The sequence below is a fragment of the Erythrolamprus reginae genome, chromosome 10, assembly GCF_031021105.1.
Source record: "Erythrolamprus reginae isolate rEryReg1 chromosome 10, rEryReg1.hap1, whole genome shotgun sequence".
Classification (NCBI taxonomy): Eukaryota; Metazoa; Chordata; class Lepidosauria; order Squamata; family Dipsadidae; genus Erythrolamprus; species Erythrolamprus reginae.
Window position 1 is genome coordinate 1,673,346 of NC_091959.1, and position 15,343 is coordinate 1,688,688.

The 15,343-nt window shown below is 45.5% G+C and overlaps 2 protein-coding genes across 2 annotated transcripts in view; one reads left to right on the top strand and one right to left on the bottom strand.

Annotated features, from left to right (window-relative positions):
• The window catches only part of MTMR10 (myotubularin related protein 10), a 780,230-nt gene that overhangs the window by 159,585 nt on the left and 605,302 nt on the right, over window positions 1–15,343 (top strand). The window lies entirely within an intron of this gene.
• Window positions 2,735–15,343, bottom strand: part of ENTREP2 (endosomal transmembrane epsin interactor 2) — a 29,882-nt gene continuing 17,273 nt past the window's right edge. Inside the window, exons 3-9 of the mRNA XM_070762022.1 lie at window positions 14,796–14,903; window positions 10,709–10,869; window positions 8,323–8,458; window positions 7,895–7,970; window positions 6,112–6,558; window positions 4,268–4,596; window positions 2,735–3,155 (exon numbers count right to left, since the gene is read on the bottom strand). Of these exons, the coding sequence (XP_070618123.1) occupies window positions 2,970–3,155; window positions 4,268–4,596; window positions 6,112–6,558; window positions 7,895–7,970; window positions 8,323–8,458; window positions 10,709–10,869; window positions 14,796–14,903 (1,443 nt within the window). The 3' untranslated portion in view covers window positions 2,735–2,969. The remainder of the gene's footprint in view (window positions 3,156–4,267; window positions 4,597–6,111; window positions 6,559–7,894; window positions 7,971–8,322; window positions 8,459–10,708; window positions 10,870–14,795; window positions 14,904–15,343) is intronic.

Genomic DNA, 15,343 nt, shown 5'->3' on the forward strand with positions numbered 1-15,343 from the left:
AGAGTGAATGTGAGTGATATGGGGGGAAAAAGAACACAACAACACCTTTTTTTGGGGGGGATTCTTAATATCCCCTTAACAGGGACAAAAAAAAGCCGCAAAATAATCTTTGCAATACGAATGCGGGATATTTATTTCAACAAGATGCATTTCAGTTTTGGAAGGACGGAACCTTTTTAAACGTTGAAAATACCGTTCCTAGAGTTTTGCAAGCCAGGAAGAAAAACCAGGGAGAAGAAGGCTCCTCTTTTCTCGTCCCACCACCGTCCATATCACCCTTCCGTTGACCTTCAGTTCACTCTCAAAAAGCCATGCTTAAATGTGACTTTTTATATTAAAAAAACAAATGTTGAATATCGTTCTGTTTGTCTCCGATTCTCCTGAGCCAACTCGTCTGAATGTAAAACGAATGCAGAGTCTTTGCCATCTGCAGTATTAAGGTTTGTGGCAACGATAAACCAAGGAATGGTACCATGTGTTCATTATGAGATAAATGTCAACTGATGTAAAATATTTTTGTCTGGATTTTTTTCCCTCTCTCCTGGGATCGAAAGAAAAAAAAATGACCCTGTGACCAAAAAAAGGAAAGCCTTAGCCTATCGTAACAAAAACCATAGCATTACTCTACGTCAAAGAGTAACACCATAGAAACATAGAAGACTGACGCCAGAAAAAGACCTCATGGTCCATCTAGTCTGCCCTTATACTATTTCCTGTATTTTATCTTACAATGGATATATGTTTATCCCAGGCATGTTTCAATTCAGTTACTGTGGATTTACCAACCACGTCTGCTGGAAGTTTGTTCCAAGGATCTACTACTCTTTCAGTAAAATAATATTTTCTCATGTTGCCTTTGATCTTTCCCCCAACTAACTTCAGATTGTGTCCCCTTGTTCTTGTGTTCATTTTCCTATTAAAAACACTTCCCTCCTGAACCTTTTTTAACCCTTTAACATATTTAAATGTTTCGATCATGTCCCCCCTTTTCCTTCTGTCCTCCAGACTATACAGATGGAGTTCATGAAGTCTTTCCTGATATGTTTTATGCTTAAGACCTTCCACCATTCTTGTAGCCCGTCTTTGGACCCGTTCAATTTTGTCAATATCTTTTTGTAGGTGAGGTCGCCAGAACTGAACACAGTAGAGCATTGTTGCATGCACAAGGGACCCTAGGAGATCATTAATCGCTATACTATACTCACTAATAAATTTGCAGCAATGAAAACAGTGCAGCTTCACTTGGTTGTTTTGCAAACCATCAAGCCAAGGTTGGTGGTATCTACGTCTCCTTTGAAGGAACCCATGGGAAGATGGGCACACACAACATCTTGGAAAAGGGCAAGGTCTTGCTGCAGAGGAAAGCATGGTTTGGCTTTTCAGACATGGGTCTTGTAGACTTCTGAGGAGTGCCAGTTGGTGAGCATCTCAACTTCCTTGAGGCTCCACTGGAGGTCACTCTAGCCTCAACCTTCAGAAGGTACTTTCCAAACATGGTAGTTTAGCTAAAGCATTTAGCATTTAGACTTATATACCACTTCACAGTGCTTTACAGCCCTCTCTAAGCAGTTTACAGAGAGTCTGCATATATTGCTCCCAACAATCTGGGTCCTCATTTGACCCACCTTGGAAGGATGGAAGGCTGAGTCAACTTTGAACCTACTGAGATTGGATCTGCAAAACTGCTGGCAGCCGGCGGTCAGCAGAAGTAGCTTGAACTCTAACCACTGCATCACTGAGATTTGCTGGACATCTGAGGGACTATTTAAAGGCTTCAAACCTTAGACGCACCTGCCATAGATGGGTGGGGAGGAGGAGGAGGAGGATAGCCAGGTGGGTTAGACTTCACCTTCTATGATTTCTAGCCAGCATAGCGAGACATTATGGGATGATATAAGTTGGGTTTTCACTGGCTACCATGCCAAAAGGAGATGTCCACATGGGTTTCCTCAAGACAATTACAGTGAAGGAAGAATGGGGGGTGTCTGGAGAAGGACCCTAAGTGAGCAGAATCCAGAACTGATCTAAAACTGGTTCGATGCCCGCTCCACCTTTCTTCGGAAGCTATCAGTGGTCTTATACAACACCAACTTTTCTTCCAATCTTCTCAAGAACTACCCAAATGGCTGGATGGATAAAATGCAACTGAATTCAAAGTTCTCCGTGAACTTCAATCATTGATGGGGAGTTTGAACTTGAATTTCCTAAGGTCCGCCAAATTGTGGAAAAAAATGGGAATTGCATTGACCCCAAACGAAAGACAATGTTAGTGACCAGGCTGGAATTTGTGAATTGGAAACCCACATTCTCAATTTTGTTCTTCTTAGTTCAAGTAACTCAACAATGACAACAGAGAGAGGGAAAAAGAGAGACAGGTTGATCTATTGCCAGTGCAAAATCATGTTTGGAAGTCGTCCGTCTCCAGAAATACCCTTTTAATTATGAAAACACTGTTCCGATTTGGTTGCAAACACTGTTTGAGGTACAATGATTAAAACGCCTCTCCTCCCTTTTACAGAAGGGTCACCGTAGCTTAGCAATAAAGTTTATTTCCTTCCCCCGCCCCCTCCCACTCTACCCCCCCCTCCCCAGCCCTCCCCAGTCTCCCTTACAAGACCCCAGACAAGACCCTTAGGTCTGAGAAAACCAAATTCCTTGGTGGGTGGAGAAAAAGTTGCGCTTCGGTGGGTTTTCTGTTTGTTAAATAAGAAGCAATTCTCTCCCCCCCCCCCAATAAAAAGAGTCTTGGTTGAATACGCAGCCATGAAGAGTTGAGCTCTCAGCTCTGGGAATAAAAATCTAGTGTTGGACTCTACAAGAGGTTGGGACCCTGGTTGACTTTCTTCTTGTGTCTTCCAAGACAGCCGTGGGAGAAGGGATGGATTGTCCGTCCGTTACCCAAGACCTCTCCTTTCCCCAAGACCTCTCCTGCAGAGTTTGCATTGCTCAGGGGAGCCAAAGGCCCGGGGTCAAAGGACGGTCTCTCGGCACACTTCAATTAGACTGTGGGGCCTTCCTCTTCCGAAGGGATGTGTGACAGGGGACCTGCGTAGGAAGGCGACAGGAGAGCTCAGGGCTCCACAGCTCTGGAGGTGGAGGTCTTCCTGGAGCCACTTTCTCGAGGGGTCCACATCCTGCTGGGAGCCCATGATGACCTGTGGGAAAGAGGCCGGGTCAAAGAAACCAGGGTGGAGAGCCCAGCAAGCCCTTGGGTTGATCGTTGTCACTGGAAGAGAGTGGGGCTGGAGGTTTATTGGGCAAAAGACTGTAAGTCATTGTGAGTTGGACAGCCATATTGAAAGAAAGAAAGAAAGAAAGAAGGAAAGAAAGAAAGAAAGGAGGGAGGGAGGGGAGGAGGAAGAAAAGAAGGAAGGAAAGAAAGAAAGAAGGAAAGAAAGAAAGGAGGGAGGGAGGGGAGGAGGAAGAAAAGAAGGAAGGAAAGAAAGAAAGAAAGAAAAAGGAAGGAAGAAAGAAAGGAGAGAAAGGAGGGAGGGGAGGCGGAAGGAAAGAAGGAAGGAAGGAAGGAAAGAAAGAAAGAAGGGAGGGAGGGGAGGAGGAAAGAAAGAAAGAAAGGGGGAGGAAGGAAAGGAGACAGAAAGAGGGATGGAGGAAGGAAGGAGACAAGTAAGGAGAGAAGGAAGGAAGGATAAAAGGAAGAAAGGGAAGAAGAAGAGAGAGGGAAGAAAGGGAAGAAGCAAGCAAGAGTGGGGAAAGAAAAGAAAGGAAGGAGACAGGAAGGGAGGGAGAGAGAGAAGGCAGGTGGGCAGGCAAGAAGGAAGGAAGGAAGGAACAAATGAATGAACGAATGAAGGAAAATAGCCATAGCCCTAGGAAGGAAGGAAGGAAGGAAGGAAGGAAGGAAGAGGAAGGAAGGAAGGAAGGAAGGAGACAGAAAGAGGGATGGAGGAAGGAAGGAGACAAGGAGAGAAGGAAGGAAGGATAAAAGGAAGAAAGGGAAGAAGAAGAGAGAGGGAAGAAAGGGAAGAAGCAAGCAAGAGTGGGGAAAGAAAAGAAAGGAAGGAGACAGGAAGGGAGGGAGAGAGAGAAGGCAGGTGGGAAGGCAAGAAGGAAGGAAGGAAGGAACAAATGAATGAATGAACGAAAGGAAGGAAGGAAGGAAGGAAGGAAGGAATGAACGAAAGGAAGGAAGGAAGGAAGGAAGGAAGGAAGGAAGGAAGGAAGGAAGGAAGGAAGGACCAGGCCATTTAAGGCACATTGATTCAACTCCTCTCTGGTCCCACCAAGTGCCTCAGAGGCAGCAACTCACCTGGTCAATGACGTTGGCGCTAAAGATGGCTTCCTCCATATGCCGTTCATCAGACTTGATGACCGACCGGATGCTGTTGACCACGTGACGCACCTCTGGGGTAAAGTTGCAGTTCGAATGTTCCAAGAATTTGGCCACCAGGACCTTAGTGTCCTTGTAGGTCTGCAGGTCCACCAAGGACCGGGGCCGCTCTTTGCAGATGCTCAAGATGACCTTTGGCTTCCGGGAAAGTTCGGCTTTTGGGGGGTCCCTGGGCTTCCCGCTTGGACCGCGTCGGTTCCCGGGGTCCTGGCAAGTAGAGGCAGCCACATGAGGACTAGACACAGGAACTAAAAGGGGCGGGGGAGGGGGACGGAGGGGAAGAAAAGGCGCTTTAACATGGTCACTCAGCTGGATGTACACCAAGTGAAGGTTTTGTGGGGCCACCACCAGGAAGGGGTTGCTGCTGCTGCTGCTGCTGCTGCTACTGGAGAAGCGACACCTGGAGGCCTGTTTCCCAACTTCTGGTGGGCCCAGTAGTCTCGTGTTTCGCCCTCCCCAGGCTCCAAAGGCTTCCCTGGCGCTGCAGGAGGGTAAAAACGCCCCCCCCATGCCTCTGGAGGTTCTTTGGAAGCCAAAAACGGCCTCCCAGAGCCTCTGCCAAGCCAAAAACCAGCTGGCCAGCACACCCATGCACATTGGAGCTGAGCTAGAGCAATGGCTTGCGTGCCAGCAGATATGGCTCCATGTGCCAACTGTGGCACCCGTACCATAGGTTTGCCATTGCTGCTCTATAAATATAGGAGACAGGAGACCTCTTGGCAGTGGTGGTGGGATAATAATAATAATAATAATAATAATAATAATAATAATAATAATAATAATTTATTGGATTTGTATGCCGCCCCTCTCGGTAGACTCGGGGCAGCTAACAACAACCATAAAACAGCATGTGACAATCCAATAATAAAACAACTAAAAACCCTTATTATAAAACCAAACATACACACAGACATACCATGCATAACTTGTAATGGCCTAGGGGGAAGGAATATCTCAGCTCCCCCTTGCCTGGCGGTATAAATGAGTCTTGAGTAGTTTACAAAAGACAGGGAGGGTGGGGGCAATTCTAATCTCTGGCTCTGGTTCCAGAGGACCGGGGCCACCACAGAGAAGGCTCTTCCACTGGGGCCCGCCAAACAACATTGTTTAGTCGACGGGACCCGGAGAAGGCCAACTCTGTGGGACCTTATCGGTTGCTGGGATTCGTGCGGTAGCAGGCAGTTCCGGAGCTTCGGGATGAGTGATGGTTAGGCAACATGTTAGTACGTCTCGGCGCAGCCTTGTGCGAAACCGTCGACATACACACAGCAGAGTTACAGCAGTGGTGTGGGAATGTGGGCTAGCCAGTAAAAGATCCAGACTTAGCATTTAACAATACTATATTTACATATATACAACACAAAGTAGCAAAAGATAACAAACCACACAGCTAAGAATATCTCAAAGTAAACTCCCTCCACAGGGAATGGTGCTGGCGCCCTCTTGTGGCCCAACCAGCCAAAGCTCTTAAAGACATATTACATCTTTACAGTTATAAACTACCATTGGTAGTTTACTACATGGCAACTCCCAAAACAGGTGAGTACCATGTACTAACACAACAGATGGAAATGGTGACCAGGAATAGAATAGAATAGAATAGAATTCTTTATTGGCCAAGTGTGATTGGACACACAAGGAATTTGTCTTTGGTGGAGATGCTCTCAGGGTACACAAAAGAAAAGAGACATTTGTCAAGAATCATGTGGTACAATACTTAACAATTGTCATAGGAGCTGTTCTTATTCCTAAAGTCTCCTTACCTTCTGTAGTAGCTAAACAGGACAAGGGGTCACTAGTGGATCGTACGATGTTGCAGATGGCGTTTTTCCTTGCCCGCTGTTGGGCCGTCCTCTTGAGGCATCTGTGGGGCAAACTGTTTACAGGCACTGAGCAGTGGGGGCAAGGGGTCTGCGGGGCAGCTGGCTGGCTGAAGACCCCACAGCACATCTTCAGTGGCTTAGACGAGAGGGCACCTTTCTCTTCTCTGGACAGTCCAAAGGAGTCTCTCTCGGCAACACTGACAGTCTCCGAGGAATAGTCCGAGAGCCGGCTATGGGACCGCGTCCGGCTACGAGACCGGTCCAGAGTGGTCTGGCTGTGGCCACTGACCTCACCGTCTGGAGAGTCTGGCGAGCAAGTGTGGGTTAACTTGCGATTGTTTAGTTGGGAGCAACTTCTGTTTCTTGGCCCTCTTCCTACGAGGCCACCTGGAGAGACACCAGAGATCAGGAATCTTCAGAGGAGAACTGTTAGGGAGAGTCTCAAAGCTCTAGGCTCCGAGAAGGAGAGATACCCTCTTATAGCTGATTGCAACACCAGTGTGCTAATTCCTTTAACCGTACATTGCTGGCTTAGGTTATATATTGTAAGACCCAACTAGTTATACACACAGTATTAACAAATATCTGGGACAATTGGGGAAAGGAACATCTTGGAAGTGCTGGGGAAAAAGGCAAAATTCCAAGTAGGCTATCTCAGGATGCTAACCTTGAGTGAAATGGGCAACAAGGAACGAGGCAAGAACCCTTCCATAGTCTTGGCTCCACCACTGAATATTATTATTATTATTATTATTATTATTATTATTATTATTATTATTATTATTATTTATTGGATTTGTATGCCGCCCCTCTCCGCAGACTCTGGGCGGCGAACAACAGTAGTACAAAACAGCATGTAAATCCAATATTAAAACAGCTAAAAAACCCTTATTTGTAAAACCAAACACACATACAAACATACCATGCATAAATTGTAAAGGCTTAGGGGGAAAGAATATCTCAGTTCCCCCATGCCTGACAGCAGAGACGGGTTTTCAGGAGCTTACGAAAGGCGAGGAGGGTGGGGGCAATTCTAATCTCTGGGGGGAGTTGGTTCCAGAGGGTTGGGACCACCACAGAGAAGGCTCTTCCCCTGGGCCCCGCCAAATGACATTGTTTAGTCGACGGGACCCGGAGAAGGCCCACTCTGTGGGACCTAACCGGTCGCTGGGATTCGTGCGGCAGAAGGCGGTCCCGAAGATACCCTGGTCGGGTGCCAACAGGGATCTCCAGCACCCTAGATTTCATTCATCAACTAATGTCTCCTCTCTACATGAATGATCTGAACCCCTTTTCCAGGGCAACCTGACTTGCCTTGTGGAGATGTGTCTTCTCAATGAATTTGTAGAAGAACTGGTGAAGCTGGAGGTGGCATTAAGGGCACCATCAGTTTAGAATCACTGTGTTCTCACAAGCTCTCCAAATTCAATCCCTCCCAAATCCCACTGACCCTTATCTGGTGCTGTCTTTGGTTTGAATTTTAGCTGGCCTGATTGTTGTCCACAGACTTAATAAATCTTCCATGCTACAACCTTATGAATGTCCCTGATTATTTGCGCCTGACATCAGTTTGGTCAACTAAAGCTGAACACTAAATTGGCCTCAGGTAAGGGTCAACACACAGACCTCAGGAGGGAGTAGGCTTGGGGTACTTGTGGGAATGCAACACCTCTATACTCTACTCAGAGAGGATCACAAAAGCATGGAGAGTAGTGGAAACTACCTTGGCAGTTGAAACCTGTTGCTGCATTTCGCTCTGCTAAGTTGGACTCTGTGATTTGCTGTTCCATACTGGTGACCTGTAAAAAGTTAGGAGAAAAATAAAATAACTCAACTATGTTGTCGTTAAGTGCACGGATGAAGAGTTTACAGCGGCTGTTTATTGAAGCTGCTGTTTGGGAAGGAAGCCAATCCACAATCCTAATATTCCCTAAATTGGAATTTCGGGAAATCTCTGAGAAAAAACAAACAAGGATGCACATCGCAAGACTTGTTTTGCTTCTCAGCTATCAAGTCTAGACACATCTCTGGATGGTGAAAACCAAACCCATCTCCATTCAGAGGAAGGACTAGAGAGACTGTGGTCTCACTAAGACCTTTGCAAAGTTGGTCCCTGCGTGTAGTTCATCATTCCAAGCAAGGCCCTCTAACCTGGTTAGTTGGAGCTTGTCTGACAACCGCCTCGTAAGGGGGAGGCAGCTCGGCTGGGTACAGAATCCCAGGGCTGTTGATGTTCACCTCGTACAACGCACTGAAGGAAGTGTGTGGAAAGTCCAAGTGGAAAGCCCTAAAACACAAAGGAGATAATGATAATATACTTATATACTGCTCCAAAAAATAAAGGGAACACTTAAGCAACACAATATAACTTCACGTGAATCAAACTTCTGTGAAATCAAACTGTCCACTTAGGAAGCAACACTGATGGACAATCAATTCCACCTGCTGTTGTGCACATTCAACTTTGTACAAAGTATTCAATGAGAATATTTCATTCATTCAGATCTAGGATGGGTTCTTGGAGGGTTCCCTTTATTTTTTTGAGCAGTATTTATTTATTTATAATTGCATTTATATGTCGCCCATCTCCGAGGACTCGGGGTGGCTTACAACACATAAAAAAGAAGAACAATAAAATATAATCGTCTAAATCCAATTAATTTAAAAAACTAATATTATTTATTAAAAGAACCCTAGCATACCCTCTCAAGCAACAAACACACATAACATTCATCGGCCAGGGGGCTAGAGTCTAATCGCCTCAAGCCTGGTGGCATAGATGAGTCTTAAGACTCTTGTGGAAGGCGAGGAGGGTGGGGGCAGTGTGAATCTTCCAGAGGGCCAGGGCCACCACAGAGAAGGCTCTTCCCCTGGGTCCCGCCAAGCAACATTGTCTAGTAAACAGGACCTGGAGAAGGCCAACTCTGTGGGACCTGACTGGTTGCTGGGATTCCTGCGGCAGGAGGCGGTCCTGCAAGTAATCTGGCCCGATGCCGTGTAGGGCTGGGTTGTGCAATGAGCAGGGTTTTCTGGGGTGGGGGGTTCAAAAAAGGGAAGACAAACAGCCCTGTCCATGCAGCCAAAGCCCCACCCTATTTTACGGGTCCCGTGTGCAACACGTTAAAAAATGGGGTGAGTTTCTGGTCCCAGGAATATGGTCCCCATCTTGACGTTCCTCACCGAAGCAGATGCTCCTGTGAAAGAGCTGCTAATAGAGCCACTACACGCCACGCTTCCATGTTTTCAATGCTCCAGCAGTTGGATCGATGGAAAGGACGACTCCAATTCATCAGGTGTCTTAATTAACCAGGCGGCCAATTAAATATACATATATTTATTGATTGGAGCCAGAGTTACTGATCCTTAAAGAAGAGCTATTGGAGTTTGGGAGAGCTTTAGCCAAGCCTAACTTGACTAATTGCCTTGCTAATTTCAGTGGGTTCAGGCGGGTCCATGTCAGAAGTCAACAGGAAGGTTTTTGTTGGACGGGAAGACATTTTTCCTTGCAAGTGATGCTTGAAGCATCATGCATAAAATGAAGAAATGGTAGGTAGATAGACAGAGAGAGATAGATGACAGATAGGTAGGTAGATAGGTAGATAGGTAGGTAGGTAGGTAGATAGATAGATAGATAGAAACAGATGATAAGATAGATGATGATAGACAGATAGTTGATATAGATATAGACAGACAGACAGACAGACAGACAGATAGAGATATAGAGAGAAAGATACACAGACACAGATAATAATAGATAGATAGATAAATAAATAGATAGATAGATAGATAGATAGATAGATAGATAGAAGACACAGATAGACACAGATGATAAGATAGATGATGATAGATAGTTGATATAGATAGATAGACAGACAGAGATATATAGAGAAAGATACACAGACACAGATAATAATAGATAGATAGATAGATAGATAGATAGATAGATAGATAGATAGATAGATAGATAGATAGATAGATAGATAGATGACAGATAGGCACAGATGATAACGTAGATGATGACAGATAGATATGTGATAGATAGAGAGAGAGAGAGAGAGACAGACAGACAGACAGACAAACAGACAGACAGACAGACAGACAGAAGACACATGTAGACATAGAAATGCTAGATAGATGATGATAGACAGATAGATAGATGGTAGATAGCAGACAGATAGAACTAACAGATAATTACAACAGTCTTCCCAATTAATAACAAAGACCAAATGAATGAAAATATCAATATTTGAGCTATTAAGACACCCGTAGCTTGTAACTTATGGGTCTCTACCTCCTAATGTTAAGCCTTCACCTGGGTTTGCTTTTGGCTCAGAGGGTCATTCAAACGCATCTCAAGCTACACTTCCCCATTTCCAAGGCAAAGAATGAAGCCAAAAGCCAAGCAAACGTCTCAATAGGGTCTGGGAAGTAGAACTGAGAAGGGATCTTCTGGGGAGATTTCAGCTGAGGTTCAGACAGAGTTCATCCCCCCAGGGAGTGTTGCCTAGTGAGCGTGTTCAGATGAAAGACTGGTCACCTTTGCGTCTCCGCGGCTGGCGTGCAAGTATATTCTGGTGGGTAATAAGGTGGTGGTGGGATGGGAGGAATGAACTCGTCAAAGTCCAACGTCTGGTGCAGGATAGTCCCATGTGGAGTCATGCAGTCGGGATTTGCAGAATGAGACCTCTGTGGCAAGAACTGGGTGGCATAAATGAGAGAAATGGAACATTGTTATTATTATTATAATCGCCAGAAAACCTAAATATTGTTCAAGCAGAGGTTGAAAGACCAGGTGCCCGGAGCAACAATTATAATCATATACAGTGGTCCCTCTACCTAAGAAGCCCTCTACTTATGAACTTTTCTAGATAAGAACCGGGTGTTCAAGATTTTTTGGCCTCTTCTCACGAACCATTTTGCACTTACAAACCCCAGCCTCTGAAACTGTAACCGGGAAAGGCAGGGAGAAGCCTCTGTGGGGCCTCTCTAGGAATCACCAGGGAGGAAACAGGGCCGGAAAAGGCAGGGAGAAGCCTTTGTGGGGCCTCTCTAGGAATCTCCTGGGAGGAAACAGGGCTGGAAAAGGCAGGGAGAAGCCTTTGTGGGGCCTCTCTAGGCATCTCCTGGGAGGAAACAGGGCCGGAAAAGGCAGGGAGAAGCCTCTGTGGGGCCTCTCTTGGAATCTCCTGGGAGGAAACAGGGCTGGAAAAGGCAGGGAGAAGTCTCTGTGGGGCCTCTCTAGGAATCTCCTGGGAGGAAACAGGGCCTCCACCCTCCCTGTGGTTTCCCCAATCGCACACATTATTTGCTTTTACTTTGATTCCTATGGGAAAAATTGCTGCTTCTTACAAACTTTTCTACTTAAGAACCTGGTCACAGAACAAATGAAGTCCGTAAGTAGAGGTACCAGTGTATATGAATTGGCCAAATAATGGTACCAAGGGGGTTGTTTTGTATGCGCCTGTCTTTCTCCATGACCTGACTGCTTTATGCAAGCCATTTTCCTTAATGTAATACGTATTGGAAACCATCCTTCATGTGCGGAGAAGACTAATTCAAGCTTTAAGTTTTAAAACCTCAAGCAGTTTAGGGCTCAATCAGCGAAAGGAATGACATCTACAACAGGAATCACACACCCCTGACAGTTGATCTATCTGCAGAATAAAGCTTTAGTTGAGTTTCTCTTCTGGTGAGGTAATTACGCAATGCATTTGAGGAAAATGCAGGGCCTTCTTGGTGATGGCACCTAGGCCTTGAAGTGCCAATGGCCTTGTTTGGGGATTCATCAGCTAATATCTTTGGGCTCAGGGAATTTAAATGACATTTCGGAAAATTAGCCGAGTGGCTGTTTAGGGCTGAGCAGCTGCTTCGCTTTCTCCTTGTGCAATATCAGAGTTGTACGGTGTTTGCCCTCTTTTTAAATGCAGCCTAGAGCTCCCTTGTGGATAAAGTGTGCTCCATAAATATTCCAATAAATGGAATTGTCTCAAAGAAAACACCGCCGACTGGCTATGTGCCACCTTCAAAGTGGCCCCTCGTTTCATTTTCACCACGCAAGGCTGTTAATGTCCTTCCCAGCCGGGGAATTGGAATTCAACCACAGTCGAAATAAAATGAGAAGTAATATTTCTTTCCTGGAGGTTTGAGAAAAATAAAGGTAAACTAATCTTCCCTCAATGCTGGGGTGAATTTGAGGCAGGCTTAGTCAAAGACTTTGGCTCCAATTTCTAAATCTCCAATTTTAGAAGATTGTTTAAACAGCAATTTCAGAAAATCAGAAATGTTGCCCATCGTTTACGGAATTCATTCGGTCACCTCAAAAAAAGGAGAGAATTGGGTTCAATTGTGGAACCTGCTGTCACGAAGCAGAGAAACTGATTTAATAGCTGCAACCATGTACAAACTTACAAAATAGAATTGCTGGGGGTAACAATATTTTCCATGCTGTTGTGGTTAGCTCTGGCCCAGCTCCTGCCCCAAGGATTGTGGATGTGGGGGAGACATCCACATGCTGCAGGCCTGTTTTGCCCTCGGTGGAATCTGCTGATGAAGGCTCCTCTGACCAAGAAGACATGAGTGACAGGGAGGAGGAGAGTGGGGCAGACAGATCAGAAGGAGATCAATTATCTAGCTCCTCCTTGGATTCGGAACAAGAGTTCATGATACAGCCACACATGCGGAGAGCGATGCATAGGCAGCAACAACTGAGAGATTATTATCAAAGAAAATCAGGCCACCTGTGGTTGGGTGGGGCTGTGGTCATTAGTGAGGCTGCTATAAATAGCAGCCTGTGGGTTTGGCCATTGTGGAGGATTATCTGATCCTTGTGTTTCGTGACTGTTTTACTGACTTTGACCTTTTGTGTGCTGATTTTTCCCTGCTTTGAAACTAAACCAGAGCAAAGTGTGTTTCACTTTGTGAAAGAAGAAGGACTGTGAATTGCCTCACAGCTGCAAGCTAAGTATCACAGAACTGATAAGGGACTTGTACAAATTACCAATTTGTTTGGAGACAAGTGCTCTTTGCTCTACAAAAAGAGTGCTCTGTTTATTTGCATTTTCGGTAGAAAGAACATTGTTTTGAATTTTCAAACGTGTGTGTGTGTCTGAAATTGTATCTGTGAATTTTTGGGAGGAGTCTACCAGAGAGCCCAACAGAACACATGTGAAGGAAGATCTGGAGATGAATAACATGACCAGCATTGGAATTCTACTATCTTGATATTTAGGGACATGGTGGTTCAGTGGTTAAGACTCTGAGCTTGTCAATTGAAAGGTCAGCAGTTTGGCGGTTCGAATCCTTAGTGCGGTGTAACCGAGTGAGCTCCTGTTACTTGTCCCAGCTTCTGCCAACCGAGAAGTTTGAAACCACGTGAAAAATTCAAGTAGAAAAATAGGGACCACTTTGGTGGGAAGGTAACAGCGGTCTGTGGGCCTTCGGTATTTAGTCATGCCGGCCATGTGACCATGGAGACGTCTTTGGACAGCGCTTAAGCATAAAACCTATCAGGAAAGACTTCATGAACTCCACCTGTATAGTCTGGAGGACAGAAGGGAAAGGGGGGACACGATGGAAACATTTAAATATGTGAAAGGGTTAAATAAGGTTCAGGAGGGAAGTGTTTTTAATAGGAAAGTGAACCCAAGAACAAGGGGGCTCAATCTGAAGTTAGTTGGGGGGAAGATCAGAAGCCACGTGAGAAAATATTATTTGACTGAAAGAGCGGTAGATGTTTGGAACAAACTCCCAGCAGACGTGTTTAGTAAATCCACAGTCACTGAATTGAAACATGCCTGGGATAAATATATATCCATCCTAAGAAAAAACACAGGAAATAGTATAAGGGTAGACTAGATGGACCATGAGGTCTTTTTCTGCCGTCAATCTTCTATGTTTCTATGGCTTTGAAACAGAGATGAGTAGTATTTATTTGTTTGTTTGTTTGTTTCTTTGTTTGATTGATTTTTATGCCGCCCTTCTCCTTAGACTCAGGGCGGCTCACAACATGTTAGCAATAGCACTTTTTAACAGAGCCAGCCTGTTGCCCCCACAATCTGGGTCCTCATTTGACCCACCTCGGAAGGATGGAAGGCTGAGTCAACCTTGAGCCGGTGATGAGATTTGAACCGCTGACTTTCAGATCTATAGTCAGCTTCACTGGCTTGCAGTACAGCACTCTACCTGCTGCGCCATCCCGGCTCATTGTATTCGTTGTGTAGGTCTAAGGTCATGTGGTTGGGCATGCCCAGATGGGATCCACAGCCACATACGGATGCTCAGTTCACATTATGCTGTTAGCATTAGTTAGCATGAGTTTTGAACTCTAGCTTTGCAGCAAAAAGTAACCGGAGAGTATTCAGCAGGGCTCTTCTTATGTTCTTCTCCATAAGGTTCTTCATAACAACCTTGTAGGCCTGTTTGGATGGAGACTGAGAACAAACAAAACAGTGGCTGGTCCATGGTTGAGGGTGGCCTTGAATTTGGGTCTTCGCAGGCCCCCCTAGACACTCTTCATGGTGGTTGGGAAATCCAAGAAACGGTGAAGGTCAAATGCTATCTTTGTCGTACCTCGCTTACCCTCCTCCCCTTGGGGCTTGGCCAGAGGACCTGTGCATCTCACTCACCATCTGTAGAACATTGGTGGAGACCATCTGCATGCAGCACATCGCTGTTGCCAACGCGCACACAATAGTGGAGATGATGTTGAGAGCGCAAACACTAAACAGCAGGTCCTGCGCACAGAGAGAGAGACACACACACACAAAGAGAGAGGGAGAGAGAGAGATGGTGAGGGAGAGAGAATGTCACTCACAGGGAGGTTGGCTGCTCTTCCTTATCTCAACAAGACAGAGGATGAGTGCTAAAAACACTGTTGGCAGAGTGGATAATAAATGCCAGAAATGGTTATCAGCTTAATACAGCTCTTCATTACAGCCTCGCTAATCAAACCCGCAAAGGGGCCTTTTCTCTGTGGAGAAACCAGCGGACGATCTACCTAGCAAGAGGACAAAACAACACCATATTTTCACTTCGACAATGGGGAGTTTTGATTTATTTTAGGGGTGTTTTTCACTCTGGAATCCAGAAGTAACAATGAGTTCTTTTGCAGCCAGGTTGAAGGTAGACAAAGGAGAGAAGACCCAGGGCAAGTGACAATCGGGGGCCTATTAAA